The 20,187-nt window shown below is 59.0% G+C and overlaps 2 protein-coding genes across 12 annotated transcripts in view; both read left to right on the forward strand.

Moving 5' to 3' along the window:
• Nucleotides 1–4,919, forward strand: part of MAST3 (microtubule associated serine/threonine kinase 3) — a 38,503-nt gene extending 33,584 nt beyond the window's left edge. For all 9 annotated transcript variants that reach the window (XM_067032476.1, XM_067032472.1, XM_067032473.1 and 6 more), the window contains 5 exons: nt 18–244; nt 683–805; nt 1,432–1,568; nt 1,681–1,862; nt 2,825–4,919. In XM_067032476.1, coding sequence (XP_066888577.1) covers nt 18–244; nt 683–805; nt 1,432–1,568; nt 1,681–1,862; nt 2,825–3,357 — 1,202 coding nt within the window. In that variant the 3' untranslated portion in view covers nt 3,358–4,919. The remainder of the gene's footprint in view (nt 1–17; nt 245–682; nt 806–1,431; nt 1,569–1,680; nt 1,863–2,824) is intronic.
• Nucleotides 4,920–5,932: 1,013 nt separating this feature from the next.
• On the forward strand, nt 5,933–18,706 carry PIK3R2 (phosphoinositide-3-kinase regulatory subunit 2). 3 transcript variants are annotated; one of them, XM_059062502.2, is made up of 16 exons: nt 5,933–6,162; nt 7,968–8,715; nt 11,548–11,640; nt 11,986–12,027; nt 12,136–12,267; nt 12,358–12,568; nt 13,045–13,130; nt 13,281–13,389; nt 13,479–13,577; nt 13,727–13,907; nt 14,010–14,135; nt 15,400–15,542; nt 15,772–15,948; nt 16,743–16,814; nt 16,988–17,158; nt 17,486–18,706. In XM_059062502.2, the coding sequence occupies exons 2-16, from the start codon at nt 8,394–8,396 to the stop codon at nt 17,691–17,693; spliced, it is 2,172 nt and encodes a 723-aa protein (XP_058918485.1). In that variant the 5' UTR covers nt 5,933–6,162; nt 7,968–8,393; the 3' UTR covers nt 17,694–18,706. The 3 variants fall into 3 exon arrangements, with proteins under 3 accessions (XP_058918485.1, XP_066888581.1, XP_066888580.1); XM_067032480.1 differs by having other exon boundaries at nt 6,037–6,162; nt 7,968–8,221; XM_067032479.1 differs by having other exon boundaries at nt 6,064–6,162; nt 7,968–8,281.
• Nucleotides 18,707–20,187: the final 1,481 nt, after the last annotated feature.

A 20,187-nucleotide genomic window follows, 5' to 3' on the forward strand; every position in this document is an offset into this window, starting at 1 on the left:
GAACCTCGTCCCTGCAGATGACGGCAGCGGCGGCCCCCTCATGAGCCCCCTGTCCCCACGCTCGCTGTCCTCAAACCCGTCGTCCCGCGACTCCTCTCCAAGCCGAGACCCTTCCCCCGTGTGTGGCAGCCTGCGGCCCCCCATCGTCATCCACAGCTCGGGCAAGAAGTACGGCTTCAGCCTGCGGGCAATCCGCGTCTACATGGGTGACAGTGACATCTACACCGTGCACCATGTCGTGTGGGTGAGTTGGCCCTGGGGTGGGCGGGGACAGCCAGACCTGGTTTGAGCTCCAGCTCTGCCCTGGCAAGGCGCTTCCCTTTTGGAGCTGCATTTGTTCGTCTTGGAAAGCAAGCGAGTACTCATTGCCTATGTGGTTTTGGAGCCCAGGGCAGGGAACTGATGCCACCTGTGTCCTAATGGGCCTTGTCAGTTACGGGGAAAGGACTGGGCAAGAGGGATGGAGACCTCAAGTGGGCACAAAGCTCTCGCACAGTGGGTGTTTTGTCCTCCCTCCCCCAGTCCAGGACCTGTCCCCTCCCCACTGGTCTCTGAAAGGTCTGGAAAACCAGGCAGTGTGAAAAGCAGCAGCTTGCTGGGGGCCTGTAGCTGACTCAGCTGGGCTGGGGTCTCTAGCTCTGGGGCCCAGGCCACTGACCCCACCATCTGCTCCCACCCCCAGGGTGTGGAGGAGGGAAGCCCTGCCCAGGAGGCAGGCCTGCGGGCCGGGGACCTCATCACCCACATCAACGGGGAGTCGGTCCTGGGGCTGGTGCACATGGACGTCGTGGAGCTACTGCTGAAGGTGCAGGCCCCCGACCCCACCCCCGCCTCCATCCCAGAGCCTCCACCCCCATCCATCCTCAGGGCCCCTGGATCTCCCAACACTGCTCACCTCTGGGCTGCTCCTGTGACCCCCATCCCCACCCCTTGGCCTCAGCTCCCGATTCGGTGTGGTTCTCCCCGTGCAACCGTACCACTCCGCATTCGGCCCTGCATGCCCCGTCCCCTCTGCCTCAGAGCCACTCCTCCAGGAAGCCCTTCCTGCCCCCTGGGTGCCCCTTCTCCCGACCTTCCCTCTGGCCCACCCTGACTCTGTGGGGCTGGGGGTATCTGTACCATCTTTGCCTCCTGCCCCCCTCAGACCAAGGGTCCTCAGGGGCTGAGGCCTAGAGGCGGGGAGGTGGGCACAGGTGAGGAGGCAGACCCCTAGTTGAATAGCTCCTGGGACCAGTGGGTAGGTAGATGGCTTATTGGATGGACGGACAGATGGCAGACATCCATCTGGCCCAGTGAGCAGTGGGGTCATTAGGTAAGAAGCGGGTGGTTAGGATCCGGGGCTCCCGATGGATGAGTAGATGGGTGCGTGGGTGCATGGACGGCTCGTTGGATGGAAGGCACACAGGCGACCCCTTGCCATTCCTCCTGCAGAGTGGCAACAAGATCGCCCTTCGGACCACACCGCTGGAGAACACCTCCATCAAGGTGGGCCCCGCACGGAAGAATGTGACCAAGGGCCGCATGGCGCGCAGGAACAAGCGGAGCCGAAGGCGGGAGACGCAGGACCGGTGAGTGGTGGGCTGGCCGCCAGGGAGGGTTGATGCAGGACCTGTGGCACGTTTGGGCGGCCCGGGCCGCTGGGGGCAGGGGTTCTGAAGAATCTGGGTTTCTAACCCCCAGGCGGAAGTCGCTCTTCAAGAAGATCTCAAAACAGTCGTCCGTGCTGCACACCAGCCGCAGCTTCTCTTCCGGCCTCCACCACTCCCTGTCATCCAGCGAGAGCCTCCCGGGCTCACCCACCCACAGCCTCTCCCCCAGCCCCACCACGCCCTGCTGCAGCCCGGCTCCCGATGCCCCAGCAGGTGGGTGCACCCCCAGGACCCCCGGGGGAAGAAGAATGGCCCCTTAGGGCTGCGGTGGTCCGCCCAGCGGGGCAGTGAGCAGAGTTGGGAGGCTGGAATGACCTGATGTGTGACAGCCTCAAAGGCAGTCTGGGATGGGCAGGGAAGGGTGTGCCCAGCAGAAGGAACATCATGAACAAAGGGGATCCAGACGGGAGAGATGTGAAAGCTAGGCTAGGGAGAGGGGATTGGGGGATGGATCAAGCCGAAGAGCTGGGCTTAAATTGGGGGGCAGTAGGGAGCCATGGAGGGTTAGCCAGAGAGGGCATGGAAAGATTGTTCTGGAGCAGGAAAGGATGGTGACTTGGCCCAACCCTGAGGGTCCCCAGTCTGTGAGAGACAGCCAGAGATGGACACCCCTAGTCCCACTGGGTTAGCATCAGACTAGAGAGACAGTCTGGGGCAATCCACAGCGGCAGGGAAGGCCTCCTGGAGGAGAGCCACCAGGAAGCCCTCCCTGCCTTCTGGGGACCCCAACTGCTATCTCTCCCTGGCCTACCTGACCTCATGGGGCTGGGGGTATCTGTGCCATCTTTGTCTTTCTCAGATCAGGCATCCTCAGGGGCTGAGGATGGGGTGGGGAGTGGACACAGGCAGAGGCAGGGCCCTTGCTGGATAACTTCCAGAACCAGTGGGTGGATGGCTCATGGGGTGGATAGATGGACGGTGGGCAGGTACCTTTGGCTGAATGATTCAGTGGGTCATTTAGGTGAGAAGTGGGTGAAGAGGAGCTAGGGCTTTGATGGATGAGTAGGAGTCCACCAGATCTAAGCCAAAGGAAGAGCTTGTGCAAACAAGGGAAAAACCAGGCCTGATGGGTGGCCACAGGGAACAGTGTGGGCTTTTGGCAGTCAGTCTTAGGGCCCCACCTCGAGGCTGGCACATTGAGGCTGGTGGCCCTGACCCTCTCCTGTCACCCACAGACACAGTGTCTCCACCCAGCGCATCCCCAAGCTCCAGCAGCCCTGCATCTCCGGCTGCTGCCGGCCACACCCGACCCAGCTCCCTGCACGGCCTGGCCACCAAGCTTGGGCCACCCCGCCCCAAAGCCGGCCGCCGCAAGTCTACCAGCAGTATCCCGCCCTCCCCGCTGGCCTGCCCGCCTGTGCCAGCGCCCCCACCCCGCTCACCCTCGCCCCTGCCAGGGCACCCGCCTGCGCCTGCCCGGTCCCCAAGGCTGCGCCGAGGCCAGTCAGCTGACAAGCTGGGTGCAGGTGAGCGGCTCGACGGGGAGCTGGGGCGTCGCAGCCGCGGGCCAGACTCCGAGCTGGTGGTCATGCGGCGGCTGCATCTGTCCGAGCGCCGAGACTCATTCAAGAAGCAGGAAGCTGTGCAGGAGGTGAGCTTTGACGAACCACCTGAGGAGGCCACTGGGCCACCTACCTTGGTGCCGCAGATAGCCGTGGAGGGCGCTGAGGCTGTGCCAGGAGCCTTTGGACCCTTTGAGAAAGACTAATCCCTCCTACCTAGCCTCTCCCTGGCCTGGAAGTCAATGCATTTTTTTGTGGAATGTGTTTTCCATAAATTGACACCTGGATGGAGACTGAGCCACCAGCCTCTGACACCTGGAAGATGAGAAGTGATCGCATTTCTTGCTGGAAGGTGCCTCCCTCATGTTCTGGAGCCGATCAATCAGGGAGCTATAGGGGCAGGCAAGGGAGACTAGGGTGGCATTGTAAATAGCAGCAAATCCCTGCAGCTAATTTATTACGTTTTATAAGCGATAGCCAGACTGAGCCGCCACTGTTAAGGCGGCTGCCCAGGTCTTGTCCCATGCACTTGGGACCCATCTGCAGACCCTGCCCCCTGGGCTGAGAAGGAAGCACTTTGGACAAGTCAACGTGTGTTCGTGTTTTATGGTTTTTCTGTACTTTTAAAGTTTTTTTGTGTTACTTGATCCCATCCCTGACTCAAGACCCACAGATTTGAAGGGATGCAGCCAAGCTTACCTGTCCAGGCCCAGTTTGGATGACTTGGAGATTCCGTAAACAATTCCCCTCCACCACAGAACAAAGTAATCTTGATGATGGACTGGATTCTGAAGGCTACTTCCCACCATCATAGCCTCCATCCCTAGGCCAGCCTTGCTAGAGTCTGCCTCCTGTCCTACAGGCTTAGGAGGTGTGGGAACTGGGGCTTTGATATATGAGTAGAAGTTCACCAGATCTAGGCAGAGGGGTCACCCACGTCACAAGCAGACACTGATGCCCCAGGAGGCAGAGGCCTCAAAGGACACTTCCAGGGTAGGAGAAGAATATCCACCCTGGACAAGATTTTTTGTATTTGATGCCCACCAGGGTGAGAACTTGACCATGATGTGTCTGAAACAGCCCCTGGGGGATGCCCTCGATATGCCAGATACTTGTAGGGATGAAATTCAAGTGAGAAAAATCCAACTGGGGTGGGCAGTGAGGCCCAAGTTGGAATCTTGGCTTCACTGTTTGGCTCTGGGAAAATGACTTCCCCACTCTGTGCCTCAGTTTCCTTGTGTTTACAGAACAAACCCCAACAACTATTTATTAAGCACCTACTGTATGCCAAGCGCTTTTACTTGTGGCTTTTCCCTCAGCCAACCTTGAGAAGGCTGGAGGTGGTGTCGTCATCCCCATTTTACAGACAAATAACGAAGGCCTGGCAAGGCGTGGAGACTTGCCCCCACCATTGCCTGGCAAGAGTCATGCAGCCAGGCCCTGTCCTGGGCATTGTAGTCAAGGGAGCTGGCATGGAGACTCTGTTGTCAGATACAGCCGACTCCAGCTCCAGCTCTCTCCCCTGTAATGCTGTGTGACCCACTGGGCATCTCGGAGTCTCCATTTCCCATTCAGAGGTGGCCAGCAAGATCACCATACCCCACAATGGTGATGGCACTTTCCAGGCACTGCAGCCCACTCTTGTGTTCTCTCTGGAGACATCCGCGTAGCACTGCCTGGTGTTGGAACTAGATCAAGGCTGTGCATGACTTGCTCCCGCCTTCCATCCCGGAGCTGATGGTGAATAAAAGCCCACATTTACAAAGAAGAGGTCCAATGTCTGGATTTGTGAGGGGCCAAGAAAAGGGTAAGGGAAGAGTGGGGTGGGGCGGGGGCGGGATGAAAACAGACCCTTGGCTCAAAGTCACTTGAAGTGGGTTTTGAAGGCTGCTGGGAATTCACTGTTGAGATTCTTCCTGATGCCTTCTCTGGTCCTGGCCTCCTGCTGCCCTCTCTGAATTTGAGTACCCATCATGGGCTCTGTCCTTAGAAGCTTCATGCAGACACCCATCTGGGGCCCTGAAGCTGTGTTAATAAATAAATCAACCATCTCTGTGTCCTTTTTTAACCGGTCTTTGCTTGGGCTGTGCCCTGAAGTTCCCCTCACCACCACTGGAACCCAGCCCAGCCCGAGTGCGTTCTGTTGCTTCCGAAGCGCTCCGTAGGTCGGAAACCTTTGGCCACGCCCCCTGTTTCCGAGTGTCTTCGGCTATCTCCGGAAACAGTCCGCATCTGGACAGGCGTTGGGCTAGTTCTCCCTACCCGAGAGAGAGTTAGTTCAGCTGTTTCCGGACGCTCTGGGCTACCACGGAAACCCCGGCTTTCAACCCCGGCTCCTCCTCGGCTCTCAGCTTGTTTCCTGAAAAGCGCAGCTTTCTGTCTGAGCCCCTCCCCCCAACTCGGTCGCCTCCAGTTCCTGAGTTCTGGGCCACCTCACTCGCCCTCTGGAGCCGTCCCTGCTTCGGTAGTTTCCGGATGCTGGTGGTCGCCTCTAGATCTAAGCTCCCAGGGCTTCATTTGGGACCGAGCACCCTTGGTTCTTTCCAGAAACTCTCCGAAGTCTCGGGGCCCAACCTCTGTTCTGCCGGTCCAGGGGGAGCGCGCTCGGTCATTTCCGGAATCGCTCGGGCATCTCTGACTCCAGCCGAGCCTAGCCGAGCCCAGACTCGGAATTATTCATCTGACCCGATTATGTTCGGCTGTTTCCGGAAATGATCGGCTATCTCGGGGCGCCCCCACCCCCACCCCCGTTACCCTCCAGTCCCGCGGGAGTACGTTCGGCTCTTTCCGGAAGCTTTCGAGCGTTCCCAGGCGCCTCGGCCTCATTGCACCCTCCCGGTCCGAATACGCTCGGCCGTTTCCGCCGGGGGCGGGCCCGACCATTCGGAACCTCGGCGGCGGCGGAGGTGGGGATCCCGCGGCTGCGGCGACGGCGGCCGCGGTGGAGCCACGGGTCTGGCTCGGCTCTGCGTGACGGCGGCCGCGGCAGCAGCGGTGGCGGCCGCGACCAGGTAAGTCCGGGTTGGTCCGCGTGGCAGGCCGGTCTGGGGGTTCGGTCAGATGCGGAACACCCAGGCAAAGTGTGGGGCCACGGTGGAAGCCAGAATGCGAGCAGGGCTGCATCGGGCCCCGCGGGAACTGGGGGCCGCAGGGAGCGGGAGGCCTCTGGCTCGACCTGGCTGCGTTGCAGCCTTCCCCGGACGATGGGGGCGGAACGGGGGACCCTAGGCAGAGATAAGGGGTTGGAGCTGCGGCCCTGAATTGAGGGAGGCCCTGCCGGGAGTGGGGCATCGAGCAGTAATGAGGGGCGCCCAGGCATTGTGTGGGGCATAGTGGGGGTGCAAGACGGTAGAGGGTCGACTCCACTTCCGGCCCCTGGGCTGGGCTGCGGGGTTCACGCAGGCCCGAGTGCACGTCTCCACACGCGTGAGCGCGCAGGCTCTGAGTCCAGCCGCCAAGACCCCAGCCAGGCCTGGCCTCTCCACCCGCCTCTTGGATTCGGGGAGCGCTGGTTCCCAGGCGCGCACACCGGGGCGTGTGCAAACGTGTGCTCAGCTGGGCGCGGAGGCGGGCGGGCAGGCAAGCGGATTTAGGCGGTTTTCTGGACGTCCCCCTCGCTGGGCCTCAGTTTCCCCACCTGTAGAGTGGGGGTACAGGGGCCAGGGAGCGGGTAAGTTGGGGCGTCCTGGAATGTGGAGCTTGTGCTCCCTGCTCGGACACCTTTTGCTGCTCCCGTGGTCGAGGGATAAAGTCTGACCCTCTGCCTGGTACTCGAGGCCCTGCGTGGTCTGCGGCTTTCTTAAAGCCACCCTGAACTCTTGGCAAGCATTTCTTGCTGTCAAGTCTTTGCCTGTACTATTTCCTCTGGCCAGCGCCCCCTCCTCTCCTCTATGAGGACCCGCCCCTAGGAAAAGCACCGCCTACCACCCCCCAACCTCTCTGGAGGACTGAACCTGCAGGGCTGAGGTTGCGAATGTGTCTGTGCTGGGCTGTGTCTCCCTGAGACTGGGGGCTCCTAAGGGGTGATCATTGCCCCTGCATCCAGCAGCCTCCCTCTTGGCAGTTGCAGTGCCCTCCTTCCCTCCACCCTTTACTGGCTCCATGTCTACCCTGCGGCTAAGGTCCTCTTGGCCTCCCACCAACCCCCTTCTGTTTTGAGTACCTACTGTGGGCACCAAACTGAGCAATGTGTGGACACCCCCCCCCAGTCCCTCCTCCCCCGCAGAGATCAGAGATCCATTTGTTTGGACTCACCTCTAGGCCTTTGCCTGTGCTGGGGCCTCTGCTTGGACCTCCTTTCCTACCACCTTTTGCCCCTGATGCCTCCTTCTGTGCTCAGCTGGCCCAGTCTCTCCTCGGAGCTCCCACAGCACCCTGAGCATCACCCATTACACCCTACCCACTCTGGGTATAACTATCTGTCATTTGGCTGCTGCCTCCTCTCATCTATCCTGGGCCTTGTGAAGTTAGACGGATCTGAGTTTTTTGAGTCCTGGCATCCTGGCCCATTGAGTTGTCCAACAAAGACCTCCCTGCTCTGAGCCTCAGATTCCCCATCTCTAACAGGGATGATGAAGAGCTTGTTAACTGAGCATGCAGTATGCCTGGGGCAGATTCTTTGGAGCTCTACCCCCAACAACCCCAAAGGAGGGCTATTATTGTACCCATTTTACGTCTGGGGAAACTGAGGGGGCAGGGACTGGCCCCCCGTTACCCAATGAGTCAGGGGGTTCTAACCTGGTATTTGGGCCCATCTCTGAGTTGGGGGTGGCAGGAGTCCAAACTGGCTGATGCTGCTCTGCCCCTCTCCCCCTAGGTCGGCGTCCCGAGCCGAGCATGGTGACAGCCTGTGCCCTCGGCCCCCTCGCCTGGCGCAGCTGGAAGAGCCGCCAGCCTCGGGAGCCGATGGCTCCCCACGTGAGGGAGTGAGCGGCCCAGCCCAGCCCTACGGATTGAGGGGGGACGCAGCGGCTGAGTGACCTGAGATCACGCTGCTGCCGACCCCCTCCCACCAGTTGACGAATGGTGGACCGAGCAACGAGAGGCCCTTGGCAGGGTCGTGGAACAATGGTGGGAAGCAAGGCGTGAGCGTCCCCTGTGGTCACCTGTAACTTCTTGGTGGAAATAGAGGTCTGAGTCCCCAAGCCCACCCAGCGGACCCTCCTGGCCCCCACCCCAGGCTGATGGGGCCACTGGGGCCCCGAGCAGCCACCTGACCATCCATACCCCACCCTGCCCAGCCATGGCTGGCGCCGAGGGCTTTCAATACCGTGCATTGTATCCGTTCCGCCGGGAGCGGCCGGAGGACCTGGAGCTGCTGCCGGGCGACGTGCTGGTGGTGAGCAGGGCAGCCCTGCAGGCGCTGGGCGTGGCCGAGGGCAGCGAGCGCTGCCCACAGAGCGTGGGCTGGATGCCTGGCCTCAATGAGCGCACACGGCAGCGCGGCGACTTCCCTGGCACCTATGTTGAGTTCCTAGGGCCTGTGACCCTGGCCCGGCCTGGGCCTCGCCCACGTGGCCCACGCCCACTGCCGGCCAGGCCCCGAGATGGGCCCCCTGAGCCAGGTGAGCAACAGGTAGGGGCCCTGGCAGGGCTGGGGGAAAGGGGGAGTGCCCTCAGACCCTCAGTTTCCTCTTCTCTCCCATGAGGCAATGGTGCTTCTTCCAGGAGAGGAGGAATAAGGACATTTGGTTGGTCGGCAAGTGTTGATTACAGTGCCGTCAGGGGCTGGATGCGGTTCATGGCACTGAGCACCGAGTGGTAGACACAAGGCCTGGCCCTGCCCTCATGGGGCTTCTGGTTCAAGAAGTGACGAGATGTGATTAGGTGATGACAGATGCTGTGAGGAAGGAGCCTCTCAGGAGAGATGGGGGTAAAGGGCTCCGGGCAGCAGGTACGGCGAGGAGAAAAGCTCTGAGGTGGGAATGTCATGACAGGTTCAGGGCACAAGCCGTCAGGTGGAGTGGAGTGAGAAAAGGGGCAGGGTCCTTACCTCATGGACTTCGTGGGATTGATTTTGAAGACAATAGGGAGTGTCCAGTAAGATTCAGGGGCTCAATTTAACTTCATCTTGTGGTTTGCAGACAGAATCCCTTGAGGAACGAACCCCCTTTGTTGTAACCCTAATTTTCTGGTTTCCAAAATGAAGAGAGCCAAAAAGCCCAAAGAAGGTGGGCTACTCAGTCGAGGCCACGCAGCACAGTGACCTGTGAGGACCCTACATCACTCCCCAAAGAGACCCTCGGCCATCCCTACTTCTAAAGAGCGTCCTGGGAGTGGAGAATCAGGGCACTGAACATACGCTGCAATTGCTGCGTGCTGGGCTGTATGCTGGGCAGGGTGTGTGGGTTCCAATCAGGGAAACCGAGGCTCAGCTTGTGGGGAGGAGGCTGATGAGTGCTGAGTGCCCGGCGTGGTCTGCTCCGACCCTCACAGCCGCCCGGTGAGGCCCTGTGTACAGATATGGAGACCAAGGTGCAAGGGGGTTGAACCACTCACTCAGGGGCAGTCACCCAGTGAAGGCCAAAGCCCCTGGGAGGCAGCGTGGCCTCACCCGATGGCCTGCCTGGTTTTGTGCCCGAGGGACGCTGATGTCCAAAGAGGGTCAGGCCAGAGTCCCACAGTGTGGGGTGGAATGGCGGGGTGCTGAGGCAGCATGGTTGCTGGCTTGGGCTTTGCAGCATCTGGCATCTCCAGGGCCAGGGCCTGCGTCCCGCCTCGGCCTAGAGGAGCAGGAGGCGGCCCCATCCGGGCTCCCAGCCAGAATCTGCCTCTCCCCCTGGTAACAGCCGCCTCCCTCCTGTGCCTGGCCTGGGTCCAGACACCACACACATCCCCACTCCGGGCGGCCACCCAGCCCCACCCTCCAAATCTTCCAGGACTATGTGACATCGGCTAGGACCAGCCCTCTCCAGGCCTCAGTTTCCTTATCTGGAAATGGGGGGTACTAGTCCTTTTGTTCAAGCCCTGACCCTCTGGGATCCTGGGACCACCAGGCAGCAGGCAGCAGCTGCCTGCCTTCCCTCTATTCAACTCCACGCAGGGAGCTGCATGCTGAACCCTGATGTCACCTGCGCCCCCATCTGGCTGTGCACCCACGGGGAGGTTGCTCCCTCCCTGAGCCTCAGTTCCTCATCTGTAAAATGGGGATAATGCCTATTCTAATGGGACCTCCATGCTTTGCAAACTGGTCACAGGCAGATTTCAAAGTTGAATTTCAGAGCCCCCTTACCAACTGGGATGTCACCCACCTCCCCTTGTTCGCTCACTTTTTTTTTTTTTTTTTTTTTTGTATTTTCGACACAGCTGGGCCTTTCTTCAGCTCAAGGCACCACCTGGCCCATCACTCAGGGAGGCCCCGCAGGCCCCGGCTTGCTCCTGCGGTGTGCCAGGGCGTCCCCGCCAAGGGCCAAAGCTGCATCAAATGGTGGCCGTGCCGGCAGAGTGCGCCGGAGCACAAAAGGCTGGGTGGGGCAGAAACATGGGGCTGGGGGTGCAGGGTTGGGACATGGAAGGAGGTCAGCATTTTTAAAAGGGGGGAAATTTTTTTTTTTTAAGCAAAATGACTTAGAAAACGGAGAAAGGTCCTTGGAATGAGGTGACCTGATCCAGCTGGGGTATTTTCCTTTTACTCTCTTCAACCACTTTGTTCCCACTGAGAAAGGAGAGACGATGCCATCGACCAGTTTCTCAGTTGAGGAATCTGAGGCACAGAGAGGGTGGGTCCTGTGCCTGAGGTTGCACAGCAAGCAATGGCAGAGCCCTAAACCTGCTGTATGAGTGTCTTGGGGCTGCTGTAATGAACTACCACAAACTGGTGGCTTCAAACAACAGGAGTTTATTCTCTCATGGTTCTGGAGACCAGAAGTCCAAAATCAAGGTGTGGGCAGGGCTGTGCTCTGTCCAGAGGCTTTAGGGGAGGATCTTTCCTTGCTTCTTCCAGCTTCTGGGGGCTCCAGGTGTACCTTGGCTTGTGGCCACATCACTCCAATCTCTGCCTCTCTCTTCATATGGCCTTCTCTTATAAAGACACCAGTCATTGGGTTTAGGGATTTCATCTTGAAATCCTTACCTTAATTATATCTGCAAAGACCCTACTTCCAAGTAAAGTCACAGTCACAGGTACCAAAGATTAGGAAGTGGACATACCATTTGGGAGGACGCTAGTCAGCCAACTATATCTGGCCTCTGTAGTTGGGTGAATTGATATTTTAACCTAGAAAATCGTTTCCCACTAATTCAGCCCTCCCAGCCCCACCAGCTGGGCCTTCTGTCGTTCCCCCCCCCCCACAGAGTGGTGGTCCAGATGCTAGGCACTTGGGCTGAGATGCAGCAGGCAAAGAGAGGGGCTGGGGTCCTTCTAGGGACCCTGCCAACATTCTGTCCCCTCCTGCCAGGCCTCACACTCCCTGACCTACCCGAGCAGTTCTCCCCGCCTGATGTGGCTCCCCCTATCCTGGTGAAACTTGTGGAGGCCATTGAGCGGACAGGTGAGCCTCGGCCTGGCTGCAACCCCTGGATTCTGCTTGCTTACCTCTGGTGATGGGCAACTCATCTCCTTCACAGGGCTGCTGGGCTCACCCTGTATGGGAAGTGGCTGAGTCTGGATGTTCTGGGCCTCCATGTTGAGTTGGGGAAGGAGTAACTCCCAGGGGAACGTAGACCCCATCATTGCATGTGCCGTGCCCTCTGCCACTATTTCCCTCCCCTCCCCCTGTTCTTACTTCTGGGAGGTTAGTAGCCACCCCTGACCCCACACGGGGGTCGAGGCAGCATTTGAGAGCTGGCCTTGCCACGTGGGGTGGCACTGACCTACCCCATCCCCTTCCCCACAGGTCTAGACAGCTACAGGCCTGAGGCACCTGCCGCGCGCACAGGTGAGGGAAAGCTTCAGTGGGAAAGAGTGGGAGAGGAACCTGCCCTGGACGGATGATGTCCCCTCCCTGCACCCGCCTTGGCTCGATGTATCCCCCTTGCACCCGCAGACTGGTCGCTGAGCGATATGGAGCAGTGGGACGCTGCAGCACTGACAGATGGCGTGAAGGGCTTCCTGCTGGCGCTGCCCGCACCCCTTGTGACACCCGAGGCCGCGGCTGAGGCACACCGAGCCCTGCGGGGTGAGTCTGGCAGGAATCCCGGACTGCGGAGGGCGCTCGGGCGGGCGGGTGCCGGCCCTGGCTCACCCTCCCCTGGCCGTCTGTCCGCAGAGGCCGCGGGGCCCGTGGGGCCGGCGCTGGAGCCCCCGACGCTGCCGCTGCACAGCGCACTCACTCTGCGCTTCCTGCTCCAGCACCTGGGCCGGGTGGCCCGGCGCGCCCCAGCCCTGGGCCCAGCTGTGCGTGCCCTGAGCGCCGCCTTCGGGCCGCTGCTGCTGCGGGCGCCGTCGCCTTCGCCGCCGCCAGGGGGCGCACCCGACGGGTGAGAGGCGGGCCTGAGCCGCAGCAAAAAGGGGTGGGGCTTTAGATGGAGGACGGGCTGGAGACGTAGCCAGGGCGGGGGTCTAGACAGGAGAACGGAGTGTGCCCAGCGGGGAAGAGGCCAGAGCTGTCATGATGGGCGAGCTAGGAAAGATAACAAGGGGTGGGACTTGAGGTCCAGAAAGACTCTAGCAGGGCTTGGGACAAGGCGATGGGGCCTAGACCGGAGGGCCGGCACTTGGGTGGTGTCTGTACTTTCCTTCACATGCTGACTCCTGTTGTTTGTTGTATGAATACTTATTGGGCGCTAACTGCATATACATAAACAGTAGTGGGTCTCCCACAGCAGCCTGCGTCACCTTCTCTTCTTCCCCTCGCAAGCTTTCACATAGACCCCCTGCCGGACACGCAAGCACATGCAGGGCCCTGTGCACACCAGGCTCTACCCAGCGCTCACCACACGTCCCTTCCCCCTAGGACTGAGGCCACCCCTGACTTCCCTGCGCTACTGGTGGAGAAGTTGCTTCAGGAACATCTGGAGGAACAGGAGATTGCGCCCCCAGGTGATCTCCACCCCCTTGTATTAGCTCCTATCGTTGGGGACCAAGAATGCTGACTCGGAGCCCTGCCAGTATCGGCAGGTTTGGTTGCAGTGGGAGCTGGCCACAGTATACAGTTGGTGCTCAGTGTGCATTTGTTTTCCTGTCCCCCAGCACTGCCGCCAAAACCCCCCAAGGCAAAGCCAGCCCCCACAGGCCTGGCCAATGGGGGCAACCCGCCCTCCCTGCAAGATGCTGAGTGGTACTGGGGTGACATCTCCAGGTAGGGTTGTGGGGTGGAGCCACATGGTGGGCAAAGCCTGAGGGGTCGGGTCTCCCAATGGGCAGCCCCAGTCCTGGCTATCTCCACAGGGAGGAGGTAAACGAGAAACTGCGGGACACACCTGATGGCACCTTTCTGGTCCGAGATGCATCTAGCAAGATCCAGGGGGAGTACACGCTGACCCTCAGGTGGGCGCCTGTCTCTTCAGGGAGACCAGGGGTGAGCGGTGGGAGGGAGAACACCCAGGTCAGAGGACTGGGGGTTGCACAGCCAGTCGGACGTTGCTGGGTCTGCAGGTGCTGCTGGTTGCTGACACCCCCCTCTCACCCGCCCCTAGGAAAGGTGGGAACAACAAGCTGATCAAGGTCTTCCACCGAGACGGGCACTACGGCTTTTCGGAGCCACTCACTTTCTGCTCTGTTGTGGACCTCATCACCCACTACCGCCACGAGTCGCTGGCTCAGTACAACGCCAAGCTGGACACGCGGCTCCTCTACCCGGTGTCCAAGTACCAGCAGGTGCAGGGCTGGGGTGGGAGCTGGGGGCGGGGGTGGGTGGTGCCTGGCCGGCCCTGGGCCTGTTTCCCAGGTAGCTTCCCTGATGGCACCGGGTATCCCCAGGACCAGATCGTCAAGGAGGACAGTGTGGAAGCAGTGGGCGCCCAGCTCAAGGTCTACCACCAGCAGTACCAGGACAAGAGCCGCGAGTATGACCAGCTCTACGAGGAGTACACACGCACCTCCCAGGTACTGCGGGCCAGCGCACCCCGGGAGACCCAGGCACGGAGGGGCAATGCCAAGGCCACAGGGACAGATGTCCACTTCTAGGTCACAGCAGGCTCTTAAAACCAGGGACCACCCTAAAAACATAGAAGTCAGTGTTTGTGGTTCTAAAAAAAACAAAAAAACAAAACAGATGAAGAGGCACCAACCAGCCTCCCAGGAGCAGCTGAGCTGTGGGAGATGTCTTGGTTGAGCCTCTGGGCCTCAGTCTCCCCATCTGGAAACTGGAACCATGAGTCTCAATTACATCTCCATCCCCTTCAATCTGGATGTTATTCAAAATGATGATGATAACCGCCTGACGAAGAGTTGCCTAAGACAAAGGGTCCGGAGATCATGGAAAAGAGCAGTGTCTTTTTTTTTTTTTTTTTTGCGGGCCTCTCACTGTTGTGGCCTCTCCCATTGCGGAGCACAGGCTCCGGACGCGCAGGCTCAGCGGCCATGGCTCACGGGCCCAACCGCTCCACGGCACGTGGGATCCTCCCGGACCGGGGCACGAACCCGCGTCCCCTGCATCGGCAGGCGGACCCTCAACCACTGCGCCACCAGGGAAGCCCAAGAGCAGTGTCTTTTAAAAACAGGGAAGTGGGAGGAGGTTTTATTACTCAAGGACTGTGTTACTAAATTTCTTTTGAAAGTTGAGATGCAACTTATTCAGATTGAGCATCCGGTCTCGAACAGGGAATTTCCCTGTCTCCCCTGTAGTCCCTGAGCAATTTCTGTCTTGTCCCCTTTCTAGTGATGGGTCAACCTGAGGTTCTAAGTGGACAAGATACCTGTCTGGGATCAGTTAGGAACATCACGACCGTGGAAATGGCTTAGGCCCCCTGAGCCTCAGTTTCCCCATTAATAGTTCTGACTTTGTAGGAGGCTCTTGGGAGGTTTTATGAGATGATGCATGGAAGGTGCTTGGTGCAGCATCTACTCTGAGAAGGAGCCCCATGAATTGTAGCAACTAGATTTATCATTAATTCTCAGCCGTGCTCACAGACCCAGGTATTTTTTAAGGTGCCTAAAGGAGGATCTAAAGGAAGAGGGGGTTTGGGGAGTGTGGGGTTTGAAGGCTGAATAGGAGTTCATTTGGTGAAGGAGGGGCTAGAGGAACAATACACGTGGTGGAGGGAACAGCTTGAGCAAAGTCTCCATATCAGATTGGGATCTGCCTTTATCCCTCACAAGGGACTTGCAGGGAGTCCCAGGAGGTGCTCAGATTTACCTCCTCCTCCAGGAACTGCAGATGAAGCGCACAGCCATCGAGGCCTTCAATGAGACTATCAAGATCTTTGAAGAGCAGGGCCAGACACAGGAGAAGTGCAGCAAGGAATATCTGGAGCGCTTCCGGCGTGAGGGCAATGAGAAAGAGATGCAGAGGTGAGTCTGGTTCCTCTGCCCTGCCCTACCACACCTTGATCTGACACAGCGCAAGTGGGGAAAGAAAGGAAACAGAGGGCAGTCTGGGTTTCAGGGGAAGAGAGGGTCGGTTGAAATGGGCTTTGAAGGATGAATAGGAGTTTGCCAGAAATAGCAATCAGGGAAACAGCATGTCTAAAGACTTAGATACTGGGAGCCATCTGAGGCCTCTGAGCCACTCCTCCCACAGGATCCTGCTGAACTCAGAGCGACTTAAGTCTCGCATTGCTGAGATCCACGAGAGCCGCACAAAGCTGGAACAGGAGCTGCGGGCACAGGCCTCCGACAACCGAGAGATTGACAAGCGCATGAACAGCCTCAAGCCAGACCTCATGCAGCTGCGCAAGATCAGAGACCAGTACCTCGTGTGAGTGCCTGGCTCTGCACTCACCCGTGGATCCCCCCGTTAGTGCAGGGGCACCTGGCGAGGTGACCTCTGCATGCGTCTCACTCTTGCTTTCTCCACCAACTAGCCCTACCTAGTCCCCTAGCCCCCTCGTCTGTCCACCAGCCCCTTCCCTCTCGATCAGGCCCCTCCCAGTCCCCTCAGAAGGGCTCCCTGTGCGGCGGCCTCAGCCTCAGTTGTGCAATGGGAACACTGCTCTCACGAGGCCAGGTCATTGGGAGCCTCCGACAGGGTCCACTCCATGAATGCCAACTGTGCAACCCAGCACACGGCGCCCAGCCTGAGCCCAAGATCCCTCCTTTGCCCACTGACCCACTGAGGACTTCATCAGGGGCTTCCTTCTTCCGCCTGGGTCTTTGAAGCTCATGTACAACCTGTTGTGTACCAAGCACTGTGCACACATTAGCTCACTGGGTCCTTTGTAAAGCTGCCCTGTGCAAAGGCGCACCACCGTGCAGTCCCCGGGACTGTGCCGTGATGGCACAATCCAGAGTCTCAAAAAGTGTTAACAGAAACATAATAGGCGGGTTCCCTGGCAGAGCTTGGGGAGTCCACCTGCGTTCAAGTGGTCCTTGGCCAGGCCAAGGCTGACCCCTCATGGCAACCAGGGGTATCACACCCAGAACCTGCACTTGTCAGCCCTTGCCTCCGGCCAGGCTGGCCTGGCCCATGGTGGCTCACCCTGCCTGTGTTGCGGCCTCTGTTCCCCCCCTACCAGCAGAGCAGCAGGAGCCCACCTTTCCTCTTCCCCCCAGGTGGCTCACTCAGAAAGGTGCCCGGCAGAAGAAAATCAATGAATGGTTGGGGATCAAGAACGAGACTGAGGAGTGAGTGACCACTTGGTGGCGGGGAGGGAGGGGTTGTCCCGGGGAGGGGCCATTTTTGGTGGGCTTTGCAGAATGAGTAGCAGTTCACCAGGGAGGGAGAGTTGTCCAGGGGGCAGGGGTACCTTAGGGGCTAACGAGTAAGTGACCAGGGCTCCTCCCTGCCTCCCCCACAGCCAGTACTCACTGATGGAGGATGAAGATGATCTCCCCCACCACGAGGAACGCACGTGGTATGTAGGCAAGATCAACCGCACCCAAGCTGAGGAAATGCTGAGTGGCAAGCGGGATGGCACCTTCCTCATCCGTGAAAGCAGCCAGCGGGGCTGCTATGCCTGTTCTGTGGTGTGAGTGCCTGGCAAGGGAACGGAGAGTGGACTGAAGGTGGGGAGCAGGGATCCGCCCGTTCCTTCCGAGAGCTCTCATTGAGTGCCAACTGTACCTTAGGCCTTGGGAAGGCAGTCAGGAAGAAGCCCTGGATTCTTGGGAACAGGGGAGGAAGCTGGGACGGTATCAAAGCAGGAGATGGCGGGGTGTGGACCAGGTTGGCAGCCAGCATCCAGGAAATGGGGAAATATAGGTCCCAGGCAGGGTCACCTGACAGGAATAGCGGGGCGGAGCTGGGAGAGCCTGGTGGGGGCCCATCTGACCCACCCCTTCGCCTGCACCCACAGGGTGGACGGCGACACCAAGCACTGCGTCATCTACCGCACAGCCACGGGCTTTGGCTTCGCAGAACCCTACAACTTGTATGGGTCGCTGAAGGAGCTGGTGCTGCACTACCAGCACGCCTCGCTGGTGCAGCACAACGACGCGCTCACCGTCACACTTGCCCATCCTGTGCGCGCCCCGGGCCCCGGGCCCCCACCTGCCACCCGCTGAGCTCTGAGCGAGAGAACTGGCCCAGCTGGGGTGGCAGCTACATCCGCGGTCTCCATCTTTTTGAACCTGTCTCTTCTTTCTTGGGTTTTTTCCATCTCTCTCGTCTTTGTGAATTTCTCCAGGTCTATCTGTTTTTCTCTTCCTCTCTCTGCAATTCTGTCTCTCTCAGGTTCTCCTCCGTGTCTGCCTGTCTCTCCATCTTTCTGAGTCCCCGTCCATCTCCCGCTGTCACACTTCGTCTCTTTCTAGCTCCATCTGTCTGTCCTCTCTTTCCCTCTTGGTCTCTGTCCCTCTATGTATCTGTGGTGGGGGTCCTGCCTCCCCCACTCCATCCTCCTTCCCCCACCGGCACTGCCCCCCCCCTGCAGCTCTGGCCACCGCACCCCTGTGCCCTGCCCCTGACAGGCCCCCGGGGTTCCCAAAGCCCCACCTTGGCTGCACCTGCCATGTTTACAGAGGCCTCCGGGCTGTGCGGCCCCGACCTGGGTACCCCGATTTTTAAGCCATAGACCTGGGATCAGGGCAGGAAGGAACTTCGCTTGGCCACTTCAAAGAACCTCATCCATGACGTTTGGGGCCAGGCGGGACCTGCCCCACAGACCCCAACTTCCCCTTCAAATCCTGAAGTGAAACCCGGTTAACACCATGATGGGGCTGCTGCCAAGAAGTAACCCCCCAAAAGAAAATAAGTAAAAATAAACTCATGAGCTGACCCCAGGCCTCCCAGGAACTGAGGCCACCAGCACCTCTGGGGCAGCCGACACGCAGCACCCCCGACAGCACCTCTACGCGACGCAGACTCAAGGCTTCTCAATCATGTTGGGCTCTGATTTTATTTTTCCTCGACTGTACGTAAAGCCCTCTTTTCTCTCCTCTTTGGGACGAGAGCCCTGGTTTTCTATGCCGCCCACAGACCCCCCACCCCATCCCACCTCCTGCCTGCCTGGCCAGGCTGGCAGGCGGGTTTTGTATGGTACGTTGATACTGATGTGGATATAAAACATTGAACTTGATGGATGCTTCTGTCTTTCGTGACAGGCTTCTTTAGCTCCAGGCTGCCAAATGAGGGCTGACAACCCCTGCCTCCTCCCCACCTCCACCCCCAACCCCAGTTTATTTTTTTAATTATTTTTTATTTTATTTTATTTATTTTTTGCCTGCGTTGGGTCTTCGTTGCTGCGTGCGGGCTTTCTCTAGTTGTGGCGAGTGGGGGCTGCTCTTCATTGTGGCGCGTGGGCTTCAGTAGTTGTGACTCGCAGGCTCCAGAGCACAGGCTCAGTCATGGCGCCCGGGCTTAGATGCCCCGCGGCATGTGGGATCTTACCGGACCAGGGCTCAAAGCCGTGTCCCTTGCATCGACAGGCGGATTCTTAATCACTGCACCACCAGGGAAGTCCCCCAACCCCAGTTTAGATGCTCACGTCCAGAGAAGTTGAGAGACCCGCCAAGGTCACACAGCAGAGAGGCTCAGACCCCAAGCTCTGCCTCACACCCTGGCCTGCAGGGGGAACCCCAGGCAGACCCCGGCCCAGCTCCTCCGTGGCCCCCAAGTTTGAGTTGGAGTTCTGGCAATCAGCCACCAGCCCTACCCTCCAGAAAGTCACCTCCCCTCTGATGTGCAGCCTCATTGCCAGGCAGGCTCAATAGTCACAACCCCTCCCGTGACACCCAGAGGAGTCTTCAGTGCCAGCCTCTCCCTGCTGACCTTCCACTGACCCCCTCTCCACACCTGTCCCTGACACCGGCTGCCATGTCCCAGGGGACACTGAGCTGGGTCCTCATGCTGTCTTTGACACAGATTCATGTTCACCATCTTCCCCCTCCCAAAGGTCCCAGTCACTCCACCCTCCCCTCTCACACCCCAGGCTGGGAACCTTCTGACCTTTCTTCTCCCCATACAGCACCTGTCAGGATCCAACACGCCTGAGGCAGCCCCAGGTGGATGAAGGAACCAGGCTGCCTCTGACCCGTCTCTCCACTGGGTTCTCAGAGGGACAGGACGTGCTTCCCTTGGCCTCAGAGCTCTGTTCCTTCTCAAGCACTGTCCCCGCTGAGTGGCCAGGAGGTGCCCCATAAATAACTCCAGCCCGGACTCTGCCCCCACTGTGGTCTTCACCCACTGCACGGGTGGACGCAGGGTAAAGCTCACCTCAGTCCCGTGAGTCCAGCCTGGGGGCAAGAGAACAGCCCACTGAGCCTCTAGCTGGTCCCCACGCTCAATCAACTGTGTTTTCTCAGAGACGTCACCTCCCCTCTCAGATCCTATTTCCTCTTACCAAGTAGGGTCAATAGTTCCTATCCCTGCCCCCAGTGGGCACCTCTGAGGGTTCCATGGTCAAATGGGTGAGGTTACATTTATGAATTCCTCCAATAGGGCTGGTGTTTAATAACCACTGGAAAAACAGTAGCAGTTATATTTATTGCTATTTGTTCTGTCCTGCCTAGTACAGGACCGAGCACACACTAGTTCCCCAAAGCTGTTTTGCTCAGTCTT

The sequence above is a fragment of the Kogia breviceps genome, chromosome 4 (genome assembly GCF_026419965.1).
Source record: "Kogia breviceps isolate mKogBre1 chromosome 4, mKogBre1 haplotype 1, whole genome shotgun sequence".
NCBI classification, from domain to species: Eukaryota; Metazoa; Chordata; class Mammalia; order Artiodactyla; family Physeteridae; genus Kogia; species Kogia breviceps.